Source organism: Scyliorhinus torazame, chromosome 28 (assembly GCF_047496885.1).
Source record: "Scyliorhinus torazame isolate Kashiwa2021f chromosome 28, sScyTor2.1, whole genome shotgun sequence".
In the NCBI taxonomy this organism is placed as follows: domain Eukaryota; kingdom Metazoa; phylum Chordata; class Chondrichthyes; order Carcharhiniformes; family Scyliorhinidae; genus Scyliorhinus; species Scyliorhinus torazame.
The window spans coordinates 11114750-11127405 of NC_092734.1; the positions used below are offsets into that span (position 1 = coordinate 11114750).

Here is a 12656-nt window from a genome sequence, read left to right on the forward strand (position 1 = left end):
TCATCAATCAAACCCCTGACACTGGACATCAGCATTTATTCTTTTTCTCTCTGTTTCTTTAAAATTCATTTACGGGATGTGGGCGTCGCTGGTTAGGCCAGCATTTATTGCCCATCCCTAGCTGCCCTTCAAAAGGTGATGGGGAGTTGCCTTCTTGAACCGCTGCACTCTATGAGGTGCAGGTACACCCACTGTGCTGTTAGGGAGTTCCAGGATTTTGGCCCAGCGACAGTGAAGGAACGGCGATATATTTCCAAGTCAGGGTGGTGTGAGACTTGGAGGGGAACCTCCAGGTGTTGGGATTCTCAGGTACCTGCTGCTCTTGTCTTTCTAGGTGGTAGTGGTCGTGGGTTTGCAAGGTGCTGTCTAAGAAACCAAAGTGAGTTACTGCAGTGCATCTTGTAGATGGTACACAAGGCTGCCACAGTTCGCCAGCGGTGAAGGGTTTGAATGTTTGTGGAAGGGGGAGTAATCAAGCGGGCTGTTTTGGCCTGGATGGTGTTGAGCTTCTTGAGTGTTGTTGGAGCTGCATTCATTAAGGCAAGTGGAGAGTATTCCATTACACTTGTAGATGGTGGACAGGCTTTGGGGGTGTCAGGAGATGAGTTACTCACCATAGGATTCCTAGCCTTTGACCTGCCCTGGTAGCCATAGTATTAATGTGGCTAGTCCAGTTCAGTTTCTGATCAATGGTAACCCCCAGGATGTTGATTGTGGGGGGTTCAGTGATGGTAATGCCATTGAATGTCAAGGGGTGGTGGTTAGATCCTCTCTTGCATGAGATGGTCATTGCCTAGCACTTGTGTGGCACGAATGTAACTTGCTAATTGTCAGCACAAACCTGGATATTGTTCAGGCCTTGCTGCATTTGGACATGGACTACTTCATTATCTGAGGAGTCACGAATGATGTCAAACATTGTGCAGTCATCTGCAAACATCCCCACTTCTAATCTTATGATGGAAGGGAGGTCATTGATGAAGAAGCTGAATATGGTTGGGTCTAGGACAGTACCCTGAGGAACTACTGCAGTGATGTCCTGGAGCTCAGATGATTGATCTCCAACCACAACCATCTTCCTTTGTCCCGGGTATGACTCCAACCAGCGGAGAGTTTTCCCCCCGATTCTCATTGACTCCAGTTTAGCTCAGGGCTCCTTGATGCCATACTCGGACAAATGCTGCCTTGGTGTCAAGGGCAGTCACTCTCACCTCACCTCTGGCATTTAGCTCTTTTGTCCATGTTTGAACCAAGGCTGTAATGAGGTCAGGAGCTGAGTGACCCTGGCGGAACCCAAACTGAGCATCTGTGAACAGGTTATTGCTGAGTAAGTGCTGTATCAAGCAGTGTTGATGATTCCTTCCATCATTTTGTTGATGATGGAGAATAGACTGATAGGGTGGTAATTGTCCTGTTTTTCGTGTACAGGATACATCTGGGCAATTTTCCACATTGCTAGGTAGATGCCAGTGTTGTAGCTGTACTGGAATAGCTTGGTTAGGGGTGGCAAGTTCTGGAACACATGTCTTCAGTTCTATTACCGGAATATTGACAGGGCCCATAGCATTTGCAGTGTCCAGTGCCTTCAGCCATTTCTTGATTATCACGTGGAGTGAATCGTATTGGCTGAAGACTGACATCTGGGGACCTCCTGGATCACCCACTCGGAACTTCTGGCCGAAGATTGTTGCGAATGCCTCAGCCTTGAAATGAAATGAAATTAAAATCGCTTATTGTCACAAGTAGGCTTCAAATGAAGTTACTATGAAAAGCCCCTAGTCACCACATTCCGGCACCTGTTCGAGGAGGCTGGTACGGGAATTGAATCATGCTGCAGGCCTGCCTTGGTCTGCTTTAAAAGCCAGCTATTTAGCCTGGTGCTAAACCAGCCTTGTCTTTTTCACATGTGTGCTGGGCTCCTCCATCATTGAGGATGGGATATTTGTGGAGCTTCCTCCTCCAGTGAGTTGTTTAATTGTTCACCACTATTCACCGCTGGATGTGGCAGGACTGCAGAGCTTAGATCTGATGTGTTTGTTGTATTGCCTCAAATTGCATTGCCTCATTCCTTCCAGTCTGGGAATACTTCAGCAGTTAAGGGCATTCAGCCTCTGATATCCGGGTAACCGACCTCCAAGGCGGCCTTCAGGACGCGCGACAACGCAAAATCGCCGAGCAGAAACTTCTAGCCAAGTTCCGCACACATGAATACGGTCTCAACCAGGACCTTGGGTTCATGTCGCATTACATTCATCCCCCACCATCTGGGCTTGCGAAATCCCACCAACTGTCCTGGCTTGAGACAATTCACACCTCTCTAACCTGGGGTTACCCCTATCTCTAGATCTGTAAAGGCTTATATCCTGCAAATGCTCGCATTCAAAGTATTGTCTTGCTTCTTTGACTTTGTCTATATATATGTTTCTGGAACCTACCTCTTCATTCACTTGGGGAAGGAGCTGCGCTCCGAAAGCTCGTGATTTGAAACAAACCTGTTGGACTTTAACCTGGTGTTGTAAGACTTCTTACTGTGCTCGCCCCAGTCCAACGCTGGAATCTCCACATCATCTCATTTCTGAGTGAGCAAGCTCAAGATGCAGTCTCACTAGAAACCGGAAACATTTGATCTTCATCTCGACTGACTTGAGGGAGGGAGGCCAGTTTAGCTCAGCTGGCTGGACAACTGGTTCGTGATGCAGAGAGAGGTGAATGGCGTGGGTTCAATTCCCAGTTATTCATGAAGGTCCTGCACGTTGTCAACCTCGCCTGGGGTGTGGTGATCCTCAAGTTAAATCACCAGCAATCAGCTCTCCCCCTCAAAGGGAAAAGCAGCCTATGGTCATCTCGGACTATGGTAACTTTACAAACTTGAATATTGTTCTGTTTCGTCACTCTTTGACACTGCTACTTGCTGTGATTGGTTGGACATGTGCAGCATTCAGTCTGTTAAACTCAAGGGTGTCTTACAGCTTCATCCTTGGCTATTCCAATAATATTCCCCAGATTATATGTTGTCTATTTTTCTCCCAACATTTATAGGGCAGCACGGTAGCATTGTGGATAGCACAATTGCTTCACAGCTCCAGGGTCCCAGGTTTGATTCCGGCTTGGGTCACTGTCTGTGCAGAGTCTGCACATCCTCCCCGTGTGTGCGTGGGTTTCCTCCGGGTGCTCCGGTTTCCTCCCACAGTCCAAAGATGTGCAGGTTAGGTGAATTGACCATGATAAATTGCCCTTAGTGTCCAAAACATTGCCCTTAGTGTTAGGTTGGGTTATGGGGATGGGGTGGAGGTGTTGACCTTGGGTGGGGTGCTCTTCCCAAGAGCCGGTGCGGATTTGATGGGCCGAATGGCCTCCTTCTGCCCTGTAAATTCTATGACTTGCCGAAAAATCCAGCCGCCATTGTTCTGCTGCACACATAGCTTCTCTAAATCATTCTTTAGTCTGAGCTTCTCTGACCATTTGCACACTTTTCCTTGTTTGGTTCTCATCTGTGAATCCAACCACCTTGCAGTGAGCTTCAGAATCCAGGTCTGAGCCCAGAGACATCCACTCCGCTCCTCACCCCACTCCCACATAATTCCTCTAACGAGCAAGCATAATTCCTATTTTTGAGCAATTTTGCCTCAATGATCGTAAGGGATTCACAGTTCACTTCCTGATCAGCTATCCAAATCATTAATTACCCAAACAGGAATATTCCCTGGTGTTTGGCACCCCAATGTATTGGCAATGTACAAGAAGGATGAATGTGTTATTTTAAAATATCAAGACAAAGCTCTTTCTCTGATTTACAATTTATCAAGCCCCAGCCAGCAGATCAAACCTTGTTCTATAGACATGATCTGTAAACACCTACATTTATTATTGTGAGGTCTTGTGGCACAGTGGATGGGCTGGGAACAGGTTGAGTGGCAACCTACAAAATACTGCCAGTGCGCGTCAATGTCAGGCGGTACAGGCAGGAGAGATTCCTGTGATGGAAAGAACATTGGAGCCTCCACAATCTCTAACCACAGCTTCAGATTACAACACGCATGTAAATGTGCGCGTTGCCACAGCAACTGGGAATCTGAGTGAAGATTATCCCGAAGATTTTAAATATCTTCACTGTATAGAACCATAAGAGAGTTAAGGCACAGAAATTCATCCTGGCAGTACCAGTTATCCACTGAAGCAAAATTAATCCCACTGTGTTCCCCATCGTCCTAGATTTTGAATTTTTTATCACTCTGCAGGGAAAAAAACACTTTAAATTTTCATTCAGTATTCCTCTTCCTTTGACAAAGCATTCTAAACTCCATTAGCACCTCTGTCAAAGATTTATTTTTCCAAATCTCTCGCCTTCCATCCTTTGGGGCAGTTTTAAATTGATAATTCCTAACCAGTGAAGACGGTAACTCACCATTGCACAACCACCTGGTCTTCGCATGTCTGCTTATTTCAAGATCCACATTTCGGTCCTGCGTAACAAGACACTACAAACCTCAGAAGCAAAGTATTGCAGATGGTGGGAAACCGAAGTAAAATCAGAAAATGATAGATATACTCGGCAGGTCTGGCAACATCCGCAAAGAGAGTAAGCACCTGTTGCATTTCCTACATTTTTATTTATTCCAAATCAGTTTTGGGAATACTTTGAAGAATACTTCGCCGAACAACCCCTGAAGCTTAACGAATGCACTCCTTGTCACTGCCATTCTAGCTCTCTTTCTTTCTGAACCCTACAAGATTTGCACCAAATTGTTGCGCCTTATGTACCTTTTAAGGTTCCAATGGAAGGTCACTGACCTGAAATTTTAACTCTGTTTCTCTCATGAATGATGACCGACCTGCTGATTATTTCCAGGACATTTTGTTTTTGTGTCAGATTTGCAGCAGCACACAGTCACTTGGTAGTCAAAACTCGAATTTTGCTAAATAGGCAGACAGGCTAATGAAGTTTTTCGTTTTGCACGCATCAGGACAAACTCAAGAATGCCAAGTTTCAAATGATCCCTGCTATCTATGACAGGGAGACGAGGTAAGTTAGCCAGCCCGTCCACTTTGATTGACAAAGTGTTGTCCTGGAGAAAGCAACAGGGAATGACAGGCTCATGGCTATCTTGGCTAATTCAAATGAAGCGCAAGGCTTGAACATATTTCTCTTGTTTGCAGAACGTGGTTTGCTGCATATCAATGAACGTCACTTGCAGCAAGTATAATTGAGCCACATTACAAGCTTGACAGATGATCTTAAATTGGAACGGTTCTAGTGATCAGGGGCAGCCCCCTCACTCTGATCGACCGTCGCCCTGTGCCCACACTCTTGAGTTACCCCACCCCCTCGCTCTGACTGACAGTTCCTACCCCCACGTACTGAGTTCCCCTGCCCCAGTCTCTGAATGTCAGTTGTCCATTCCCTCACTCTGACAGTGGTCTACTCCCTCACTCTCAGTAATGGTCAACCACGACCCCCCCCCCCCCCCAAGGGTGACCGTCACCCCGACCCCCAGAGTGAGTCACCCCTACCTCCTAGGGTGAGTTGGCCCTCAGTGTGACAGTGTGACAGTGTGTCGTCGTCCCCCCCCCCAGAGTGACAGCCGCCCCCACCCCCAGGGTGACAAGTCGCCCGACTCCCAAGGTGACAGTCGCCCCCACCCTCCAGGGTGGCAGTCGCCTTCAACCCCACAGGGCGACAGTCCTCCCTACCACCCAGGGTGGCAGTGGCCCCCACCCCCCAGGGTGACAGACACCCCGCCCCCCCAGGGTGAGTGGCTCCTACCCCTCCAGGGTGAGAGCTGCCCCCACCTCCCCAGGGTGAGTCGCCCCGCCACCCCTCCAGGGTGAGTCGCCCCGCCAGCCCCAGGGTGAGTCGCCCCGCCAGCCCCAGGGTGAGTCGCCCCGCCAGCCCCAGGGTGAGTCGCCCCGCCACCCCTCCAGGGTGAGTCGCCCCAACCCCTCCAGGGTGACAGAAGCCCCACCCCCTCCAGGGTGACAGAAGCCCCATCCCCTCCAGGGTGACAGAAGCCCCGCCCCCCAGGGCAAGTCACCCTCACCCACCCCCAGGGTGACACACTCCGCCCCCCCCGAGGGTGTCAGAGGCCCCACCCCCTCCCAGGGTGAGACACCCCGCCCCGCGGCACTGAGTGACAGTCGCCCTGACAACCGTCGGGGGACGGCCAATCCCTCGGTTCCCCGGTCCCGATTCCATCATAAACCCGGGCCCGGCTGCCAGCGGGAGGGGGGAGAGCATCGCCAGGCCGCCCTTCCTTACCTCAGCGGGAGCAGTCCCCGTTCCCCTCTCGGCCGCCGCTGCCCCGGCTCTCCCCCACCATCAGCGTCGCTCCGCCCTGCGTCATCGCGTCACGTCTGACGCCAGCCCCGCCCTACGTCACGCCTGACGCCGGCCCCGCCCAGCGCTACCCGGAAGCAGGTGGGCCAACAGGCGGACCGCCTCACGCCCTGATAGAAAATAGTCCTGATGCAAGGTCACCGGCAGCTCTGAAAGAGAAACACCCTTCACACCTCCAGCTTCCCCTCGCCAAGCTCATCCACCTGAAACAGTAACCCTGTCCCTCTCTCCACAAAGGCTGCCAGACCTGCTGGGTGCCCCAGTTTTTATTTCTGATTGCCAACTCCTGCAGTATTTTGATGTGTTGAAGTCTCATCTTGTTACATTTATTCTGTGAATTACTCAAGTGCTATTTGTTGAACATCAGAAAATTGCTGTTCATTGTTCTCACTGGATTTACTAATGAGACACGTTGGGGAGAGATTACAGTCAACTGTTGTGTTCTGGAACTTTATTACACTGTTCGGGGTAGGGGGAAGATAGGAGAAATTTAGGCTTAAGTGGAGACCAAAAGAGGCCCTTGATATAGAAAATACTAAATACGTCCTCTCCACGGAGGTTAACTGCTATGCTGTTTGTTTCTTGCAGTTCATGTTTTTACTTTCGGGTTTCCTGCACAGCTGTCGTGTTTATCAACACAAATCCAAGTTATTCAGTCTCCCCAGTCAGAAGACCCATTTCTTAAATTCCAGCGGTTTGTCCTTCACCAAAATATTACATTTCCCTCTTTAGAACCATGTGCATCTCTCCTTGCTGACTGCTTTGTGAATTTACCTCCCCATTTATCATAGAATTTACAGTGCAGAAGGAGGCCATTCGGCCCATCGAGTCTGCACTGGCTCTTGGAAAGAGCACCCTACCCAAGGTCAACACTGCCACCCTATCCCCATAACCCAGTAACCCCACTCCGTGGAGAGGACGGGTGGATCAGTTAATATTTCAGATGTGGAGCCCTGATCAGCATTTTCTCCCTTTTGTAATTACACCATGTTTTATCACATCCTTGAGAGTGCTCCAACGCTGATTAATTGTTTGCAGTCACTTTTATAAGTAGCCAGCTTGTCACTAAAGGCTCAACAACGATCACATTAGGACAAATGACTGTGGAGACTTGCGAAGAGGGCGATTGACGCCCATAGAACAAGGAATCAAGTCTTTGCTGGAAAAGTGTGAGTTGGCAGGAATTGCGAATAAGCAGCATCCACTTAATCTATAGCATTTGTGCAAAATGTACAATGAACAGACAAGGATAGGAGGCATCTCCAAAAATAGATATGGGGCGGGCGGGGGTAAATCACTAATGTATTACATTGAAAGCTTCACATGAATTACCGGCTGTAGATAGTTTAATCAAATGACAATTTTCCAATCGCCTCTGCTATGCCGACCATTCCCCTCGATGTATAAAAATACAGCAATGTTAAAAATTCACATTCCCCTCTATGTATAATAAAACAGCAATGTTGGAAATTCACAGCAGGTCTGGCAAACTCTGGGCGAGAGAGTGTTTCGGTCTGTAACAATCTCCTACCTCGCTGCAGTTGTTGTGACGCTGGTTGTGGTGTTGAAGCTCAATTAAGGATAAGGCAGCGAGTAAAGACCCCAACTCCCAACAGCATTGCCACCAGCCTGCTTGTTAATATTGGTGCACACCCGGGCGTTCACTTCTGAGAGCTGGTCAGGAGCTTGTTTAAGAGGGTGTGGGTTGGGGGACCCAATGTGTTGACAGGGGAAGGACATTACCTGCAGTGTGGGGTTTGGTTGTGGGTTACCTCTGGCTCGGGGTTTGCACTGGCTGTGGATTTCCAGTGGGTTTGCTCTGGCTCGGGGTTTCCAGCTCCTCGCCAGGCGCCTACACGTTGAAGAGACTTTTTTTTTTGCTACTTGAATGGCTCTGATTGGTGGGCGGTTGGCTACACTCGGCCAATCCCCGTCGCCGCCCCGGTGATTGGCTGCCCGTGGCCACGCCTCCTGATTTTAGCAGAGGACCGCACCCGCCTGTGATTGGCGAGCCGCTATGCGACAGGTGGCGACCCCGCCTCTGGGGCGGAGCAAGATGGCCAGTTGGCCATAATGGGGGCCGGCTCCGCCCCTCCCGGAGGCCCCTCCCCTGGGGCTGGCCCCGCCCACTCCGGGCCCCGCCCACTCTTCCTCCCCGGCCCTTCCACCGCCGCGGCTGCGGAGCAAGAGGGACTCGGACGCGGACACGGAATCCCGGCTCCACTCCCTCGGCCATGGCGACTGCGGCAAGGGCGCTGCTCTCCGCCGCGCTCGGCAGCTGCACCCGGGCGGCCGGCAGCCGCTTCAGCGGACTGGGCATCGGAGGACAGCGGCAGCGCACGGTGAGTGTCAGAGAGAGAGAGGAGGGAGGATCCTGCATTGGGATTCCCCAGCCTGGGCTGACCCCACACACCCCACCCTGGGGTCACCTCCACCTTGGGCTGACCCACCCATCCCCCCCCATCCAACCCCCCCCCCCCCATCCAACCCCCCCCCCATCCAAACCCCCCCCATCCATCCACCCCCCCATCAATCCACCCCCCCCATCCAAACCCCCCCCCATCCATCCATCCACCCCCCCCCATCCATCCATCCACCCCCCCATCCATCCATCCACCCCCCCATCCATCCATCCACCCCCCCCCATCCATCCATCCACCCCCCCCATCCATCCACCCACCCACCCCCCCCCATCCACCCACCACCCCCCATCCATCCATCCATCCCCCCCACCCCCCCATCCATCCATCCACCCCTCCACCCCCCCCATCCATCCATCCACCCCCCCATCCAACCACCCACCCACCCCCCCCCCATCCATCCACCCCCCCCATCCATCCACCCCCCCCATCCATCCACCCCCGCATCCATCCACCCCCGCATCCATCCACCCCCCCATCCATCCACCCCCCCATCCATCCACCCCCCCATCCATCCACCCCCCCCCATCCATCCACCCCCCCCCATCCATCCACCCCCCCCCCATCCATCCACCCCCTCCCATCCATCCACCCTCCCATCCACCCCCCCCATCCACCCCCCCCCATCCATCCACCCCCCATCCATCCACCCCCCATCCACCCACCCCCCCATCCATCCACCCACCCCCCCATCCATCCACCCACCCCCCCATCCATCCACCCACCCCCCCATCCATCCACCCACCCCCCACATCCATCCACCCACCCCCCATCCATCCACCCACCATCCACCCACCCACACCCCCATCCATCCACCCACACCACTCATCCATCCACCCACACCCCTCATCCATCCACCCACACCCCTCATCCATCCACCCACACCCCTCATCCATCCACCCACACCCCTCATCCATCCACCCACACCCCTCATCCATCCACCCACACCCCTCATCCATCCACCCACACCCCTCATCCATCCACCCACACCCCTCATCCATCCACCCACACCCCTCATCCATCCACCCACACCCCTCATCCATCCACCCACACCCCTCATCCATCCACCCACACCCCTCATCCATCCACCCACACCCCTCATCCATCCACCCACACCCCTCATCCATCCACCCACACCCCTCATCCATCCACCCACACCCCCCATCCATCCACCCACACCCCCCATCCATCCACCCACACCCCCCCATCCATCCACCCACACCCCCCCATCCATCCACCCACACCCCCCCATCCATCCACCCACCCCCCCCCATCCATCCACCCACACCCCCCCCATCCATCCACCCACCCCCCCCATCCATCCACCCACCCCCCCCCATCCATCCACCCCCCCCATCCATCCACCCACACCCCCCCATCCATCCACCCACACCCCCCCATCCATCCACCCACACCCCCCCCATCCATCCACCCACCCCCCCCCATCCATCCACACCCTCCCCCCCCCCCCCCCCATCCATCCACCCACACCCCCCATCCATCCACCCACACCCCCCATCCATCCACCCACACCTGCCTCCTCTCCATTCACCCTGGGGTATCCTGCCTCCTCCCTCAAACCCTACCCTGCGGTGTCCTGACCAGGAAAGAACAGGTTAATCCCACTGCCCTCTGCTCCGTAAGACTAAAAGGCAGCACGGGGGTGTGGACAGTAAGATGAGTGATTCTGTGGGCATCAGTTTGCCCCCCCTTCCCAAAGAGGCAGTTTCCCCTCTGGGTTGGTCCGAGACTCTGCCAATCTGTCCCAGGACATGGCAGGCCTGGGGTTCATGAGGATTCCCCCTTTTGGGGGGAAATTGGGAACGTTATGCAAAAATGGAGGGTGGTGGTAAGTGAGTGCATGTCGCTGGGCTGAGAGCTAGAGAGAGAGATACAATAAGCAGGAAGGAGATGGGGGAACTGCTGCAGGGCCACCTAACATTTGACTGGAAGGACACTGAGCTGTTCTGAATGGCTTTGGCATTCTGGCAGCAGAATTTACAACCAACTGACACCACGTACAGCCCCCCCCTCCCCATGCTGGTTGTAATGTATAAGCCAAAACTCACGTTCAGCTCTTGCCTCCAGTGCATGGCGTGAACTAGCTGAGTGTGTGTCTGTGCCGAGTGCAGCCTTCAGGCTTCAACAGGACTTTACATGCTGCGGGAGTTCAGTCTTGTTGTTCGTTAATAAGATGCTGATGTTTAATGCCCTGATGGTGCAGGGTGCAAACGTGGGCTCCCCCAGAATGATGAGGCTGAGGCTTGGCAAGCTAGTTTAGAATGGTGCGAGTTAATGCTCTTTATTTTAAATCCTCATTCAATTGATGCCTGATAGCAGTCGGCCCTCCCTGCACCCCGGCCCTCGGCTAGTTGTCCATCTGCCTTCAGCCGTGGTTGAGGATGGTGTAAGGGGCGGAGGTGCAGAGAAGGGGAGGTAACCCCTGTCTAATGTTCTAGGCAATGGTTGGACTGATTGCCCAGGGCGGGCGTTTACTCGGTCCTGTTGATCAGAAGGGCGCTGGGTTCAATCTTTGGTCTCTCCAGTTACCTGGTCTTGGGAGTGAATAGTGAGGGTAAATCATTCGAGGGGTCCCGGTCATCCACCCCCACTGACATTCACGCTGTGCTCAGCTGCACTGCCAGGTTGCCTCCTGTACCAGAAGTTGCCCCTGCTTGTGAATCTGTAATCTAGCACAAAGGCAGCACTTTGGGGGAGGGGAGAAGTTTGGAACGTGTATGTTTTTCTCTCCTCTGGTAGGATCAAGATGTCATAACTGCAGCCACAGAATTCGGAGTGTATTTATGATGGAGTGGGAGGTGGACATATTTTATATCCAACCCAAGGATTCCTGAACAAAGTTGTGAATGAGTTATAGTTAGCGCCGTGTGTCATTGCTCTTCAACCTGTGCCTGACATGTTACATGTTTGACAACTAGTTCAGATCTCTGCAGTTTAGATGTTAATTCGTCACAATTATTACAGAAACCAATTTACAAGACTGCTTCATAGCATTTCTCCCACCATGTGGGATGCGATATCCTCCTGAATCTTTCCTATTACCTCATTGCTAAAGATTTGTAAACACCCATCGGTGCATGGAAAAGCCATTCGTAAAGTGCTTAACGATTTGTAATGTCTCCTGCCACTTGTATTACACATTTTATAAGGGCAGTGTGGAGGGTGCTTTCTCCTGGTTTAAAAAAAAAGATTGAGCATGCTGCCTGTGAATTTATAATTTTGTTAGAGAGAAAACAATGAAAATGCTGCTTGTTCCTAGAAATTTAGCCATGCAATGAGGCTATGTTTGTGTTTACCCACATTCACATCGGAGGAAAATAGACAATGCAGTCATTAACCTGAGGGTTTTCAGAGAACACCAGGGTGTACTACCGTGTTAGGATCTTTCAAGATATTGTGTGGGGGAGAGTAAGTCACAAACTGACCGCTTCAACTAATGCACATTCACTTAAATATTAATAACGCGTTGTAAAATGAATGTGTAGGACAGGCAAGTCATGAGGCAGCATTACAAACATGTAATGATAATGTTGGAAATATTTATAGGGATCATGAACAAGGGTTTTGTCTGTCCTGTGAGGACGGAGGGAACAGCTGTTTCAAGATATTTCCTAGATTGTGGTATGCTGTAGACTAAATGATCTATTTACTGAGTTTATGGGTGAAGGAGATGAATGCTCTCTGCCACAAATGGGGTGCAAAACAGAGTTCGATGAGGCAGCATAAACTTGTGTGACCTACAGTGTCACTGTGACTTACACTGTCACCGTGGGTCCCATTTCCATGTCACGTCTTGTGGAATAGATGCTGATTTTCACAGTACAGTCTGTCCTGTGAAGGAACATGTCCTACATCGCAATGCTTGGGAAATAAGTAAGAAT

At 52.0% G+C, this 12656-nt stretch overlaps 2 protein-coding genes across 6 annotated transcripts in view; one reads left to right on the forward strand and one right to left on the reverse strand.

Annotated features, from left to right (window-relative positions):
* micu1 (mitochondrial calcium uptake 1) overlaps window positions 1-8098 on the reverse strand; it is a 131684-nt gene extending 123586 nt beyond the window's left edge. For 2 of the 5 annotated variants that reach the window (XM_072491469.1, XM_072491463.1), the window contains exon 1: window positions 6257-6349. The gene's annotated coding sequence lies outside the window, so the exon portion shown is untranslated. Of the gene's footprint in view, window positions 1-4405; window positions 4430-6256; window positions 6350-7865; window positions 8018-8077 lie in introns of those variants that run through there. The other 3 variants (XM_072491468.1, XM_072491465.1, XM_072491464.1) reach the window with 3 other exon arrangements.
* A 378-nt stretch (window positions 8099-8476) lies between these two features.
* Window positions 8477-12656, forward strand: part of mcu (mitochondrial calcium uniporter) — a 140123-nt gene continuing 135943 nt past the window's right edge. The window contains exon 1 of the mRNA XM_072491470.1: window positions 8477-8676. Coding sequence (XP_072347571.1) covers window positions 8569-8676 — 108 coding nt within the window. The 5' untranslated portion in view covers window positions 8477-8568. The remainder of the gene's footprint in view (window positions 8677-12656) is intronic.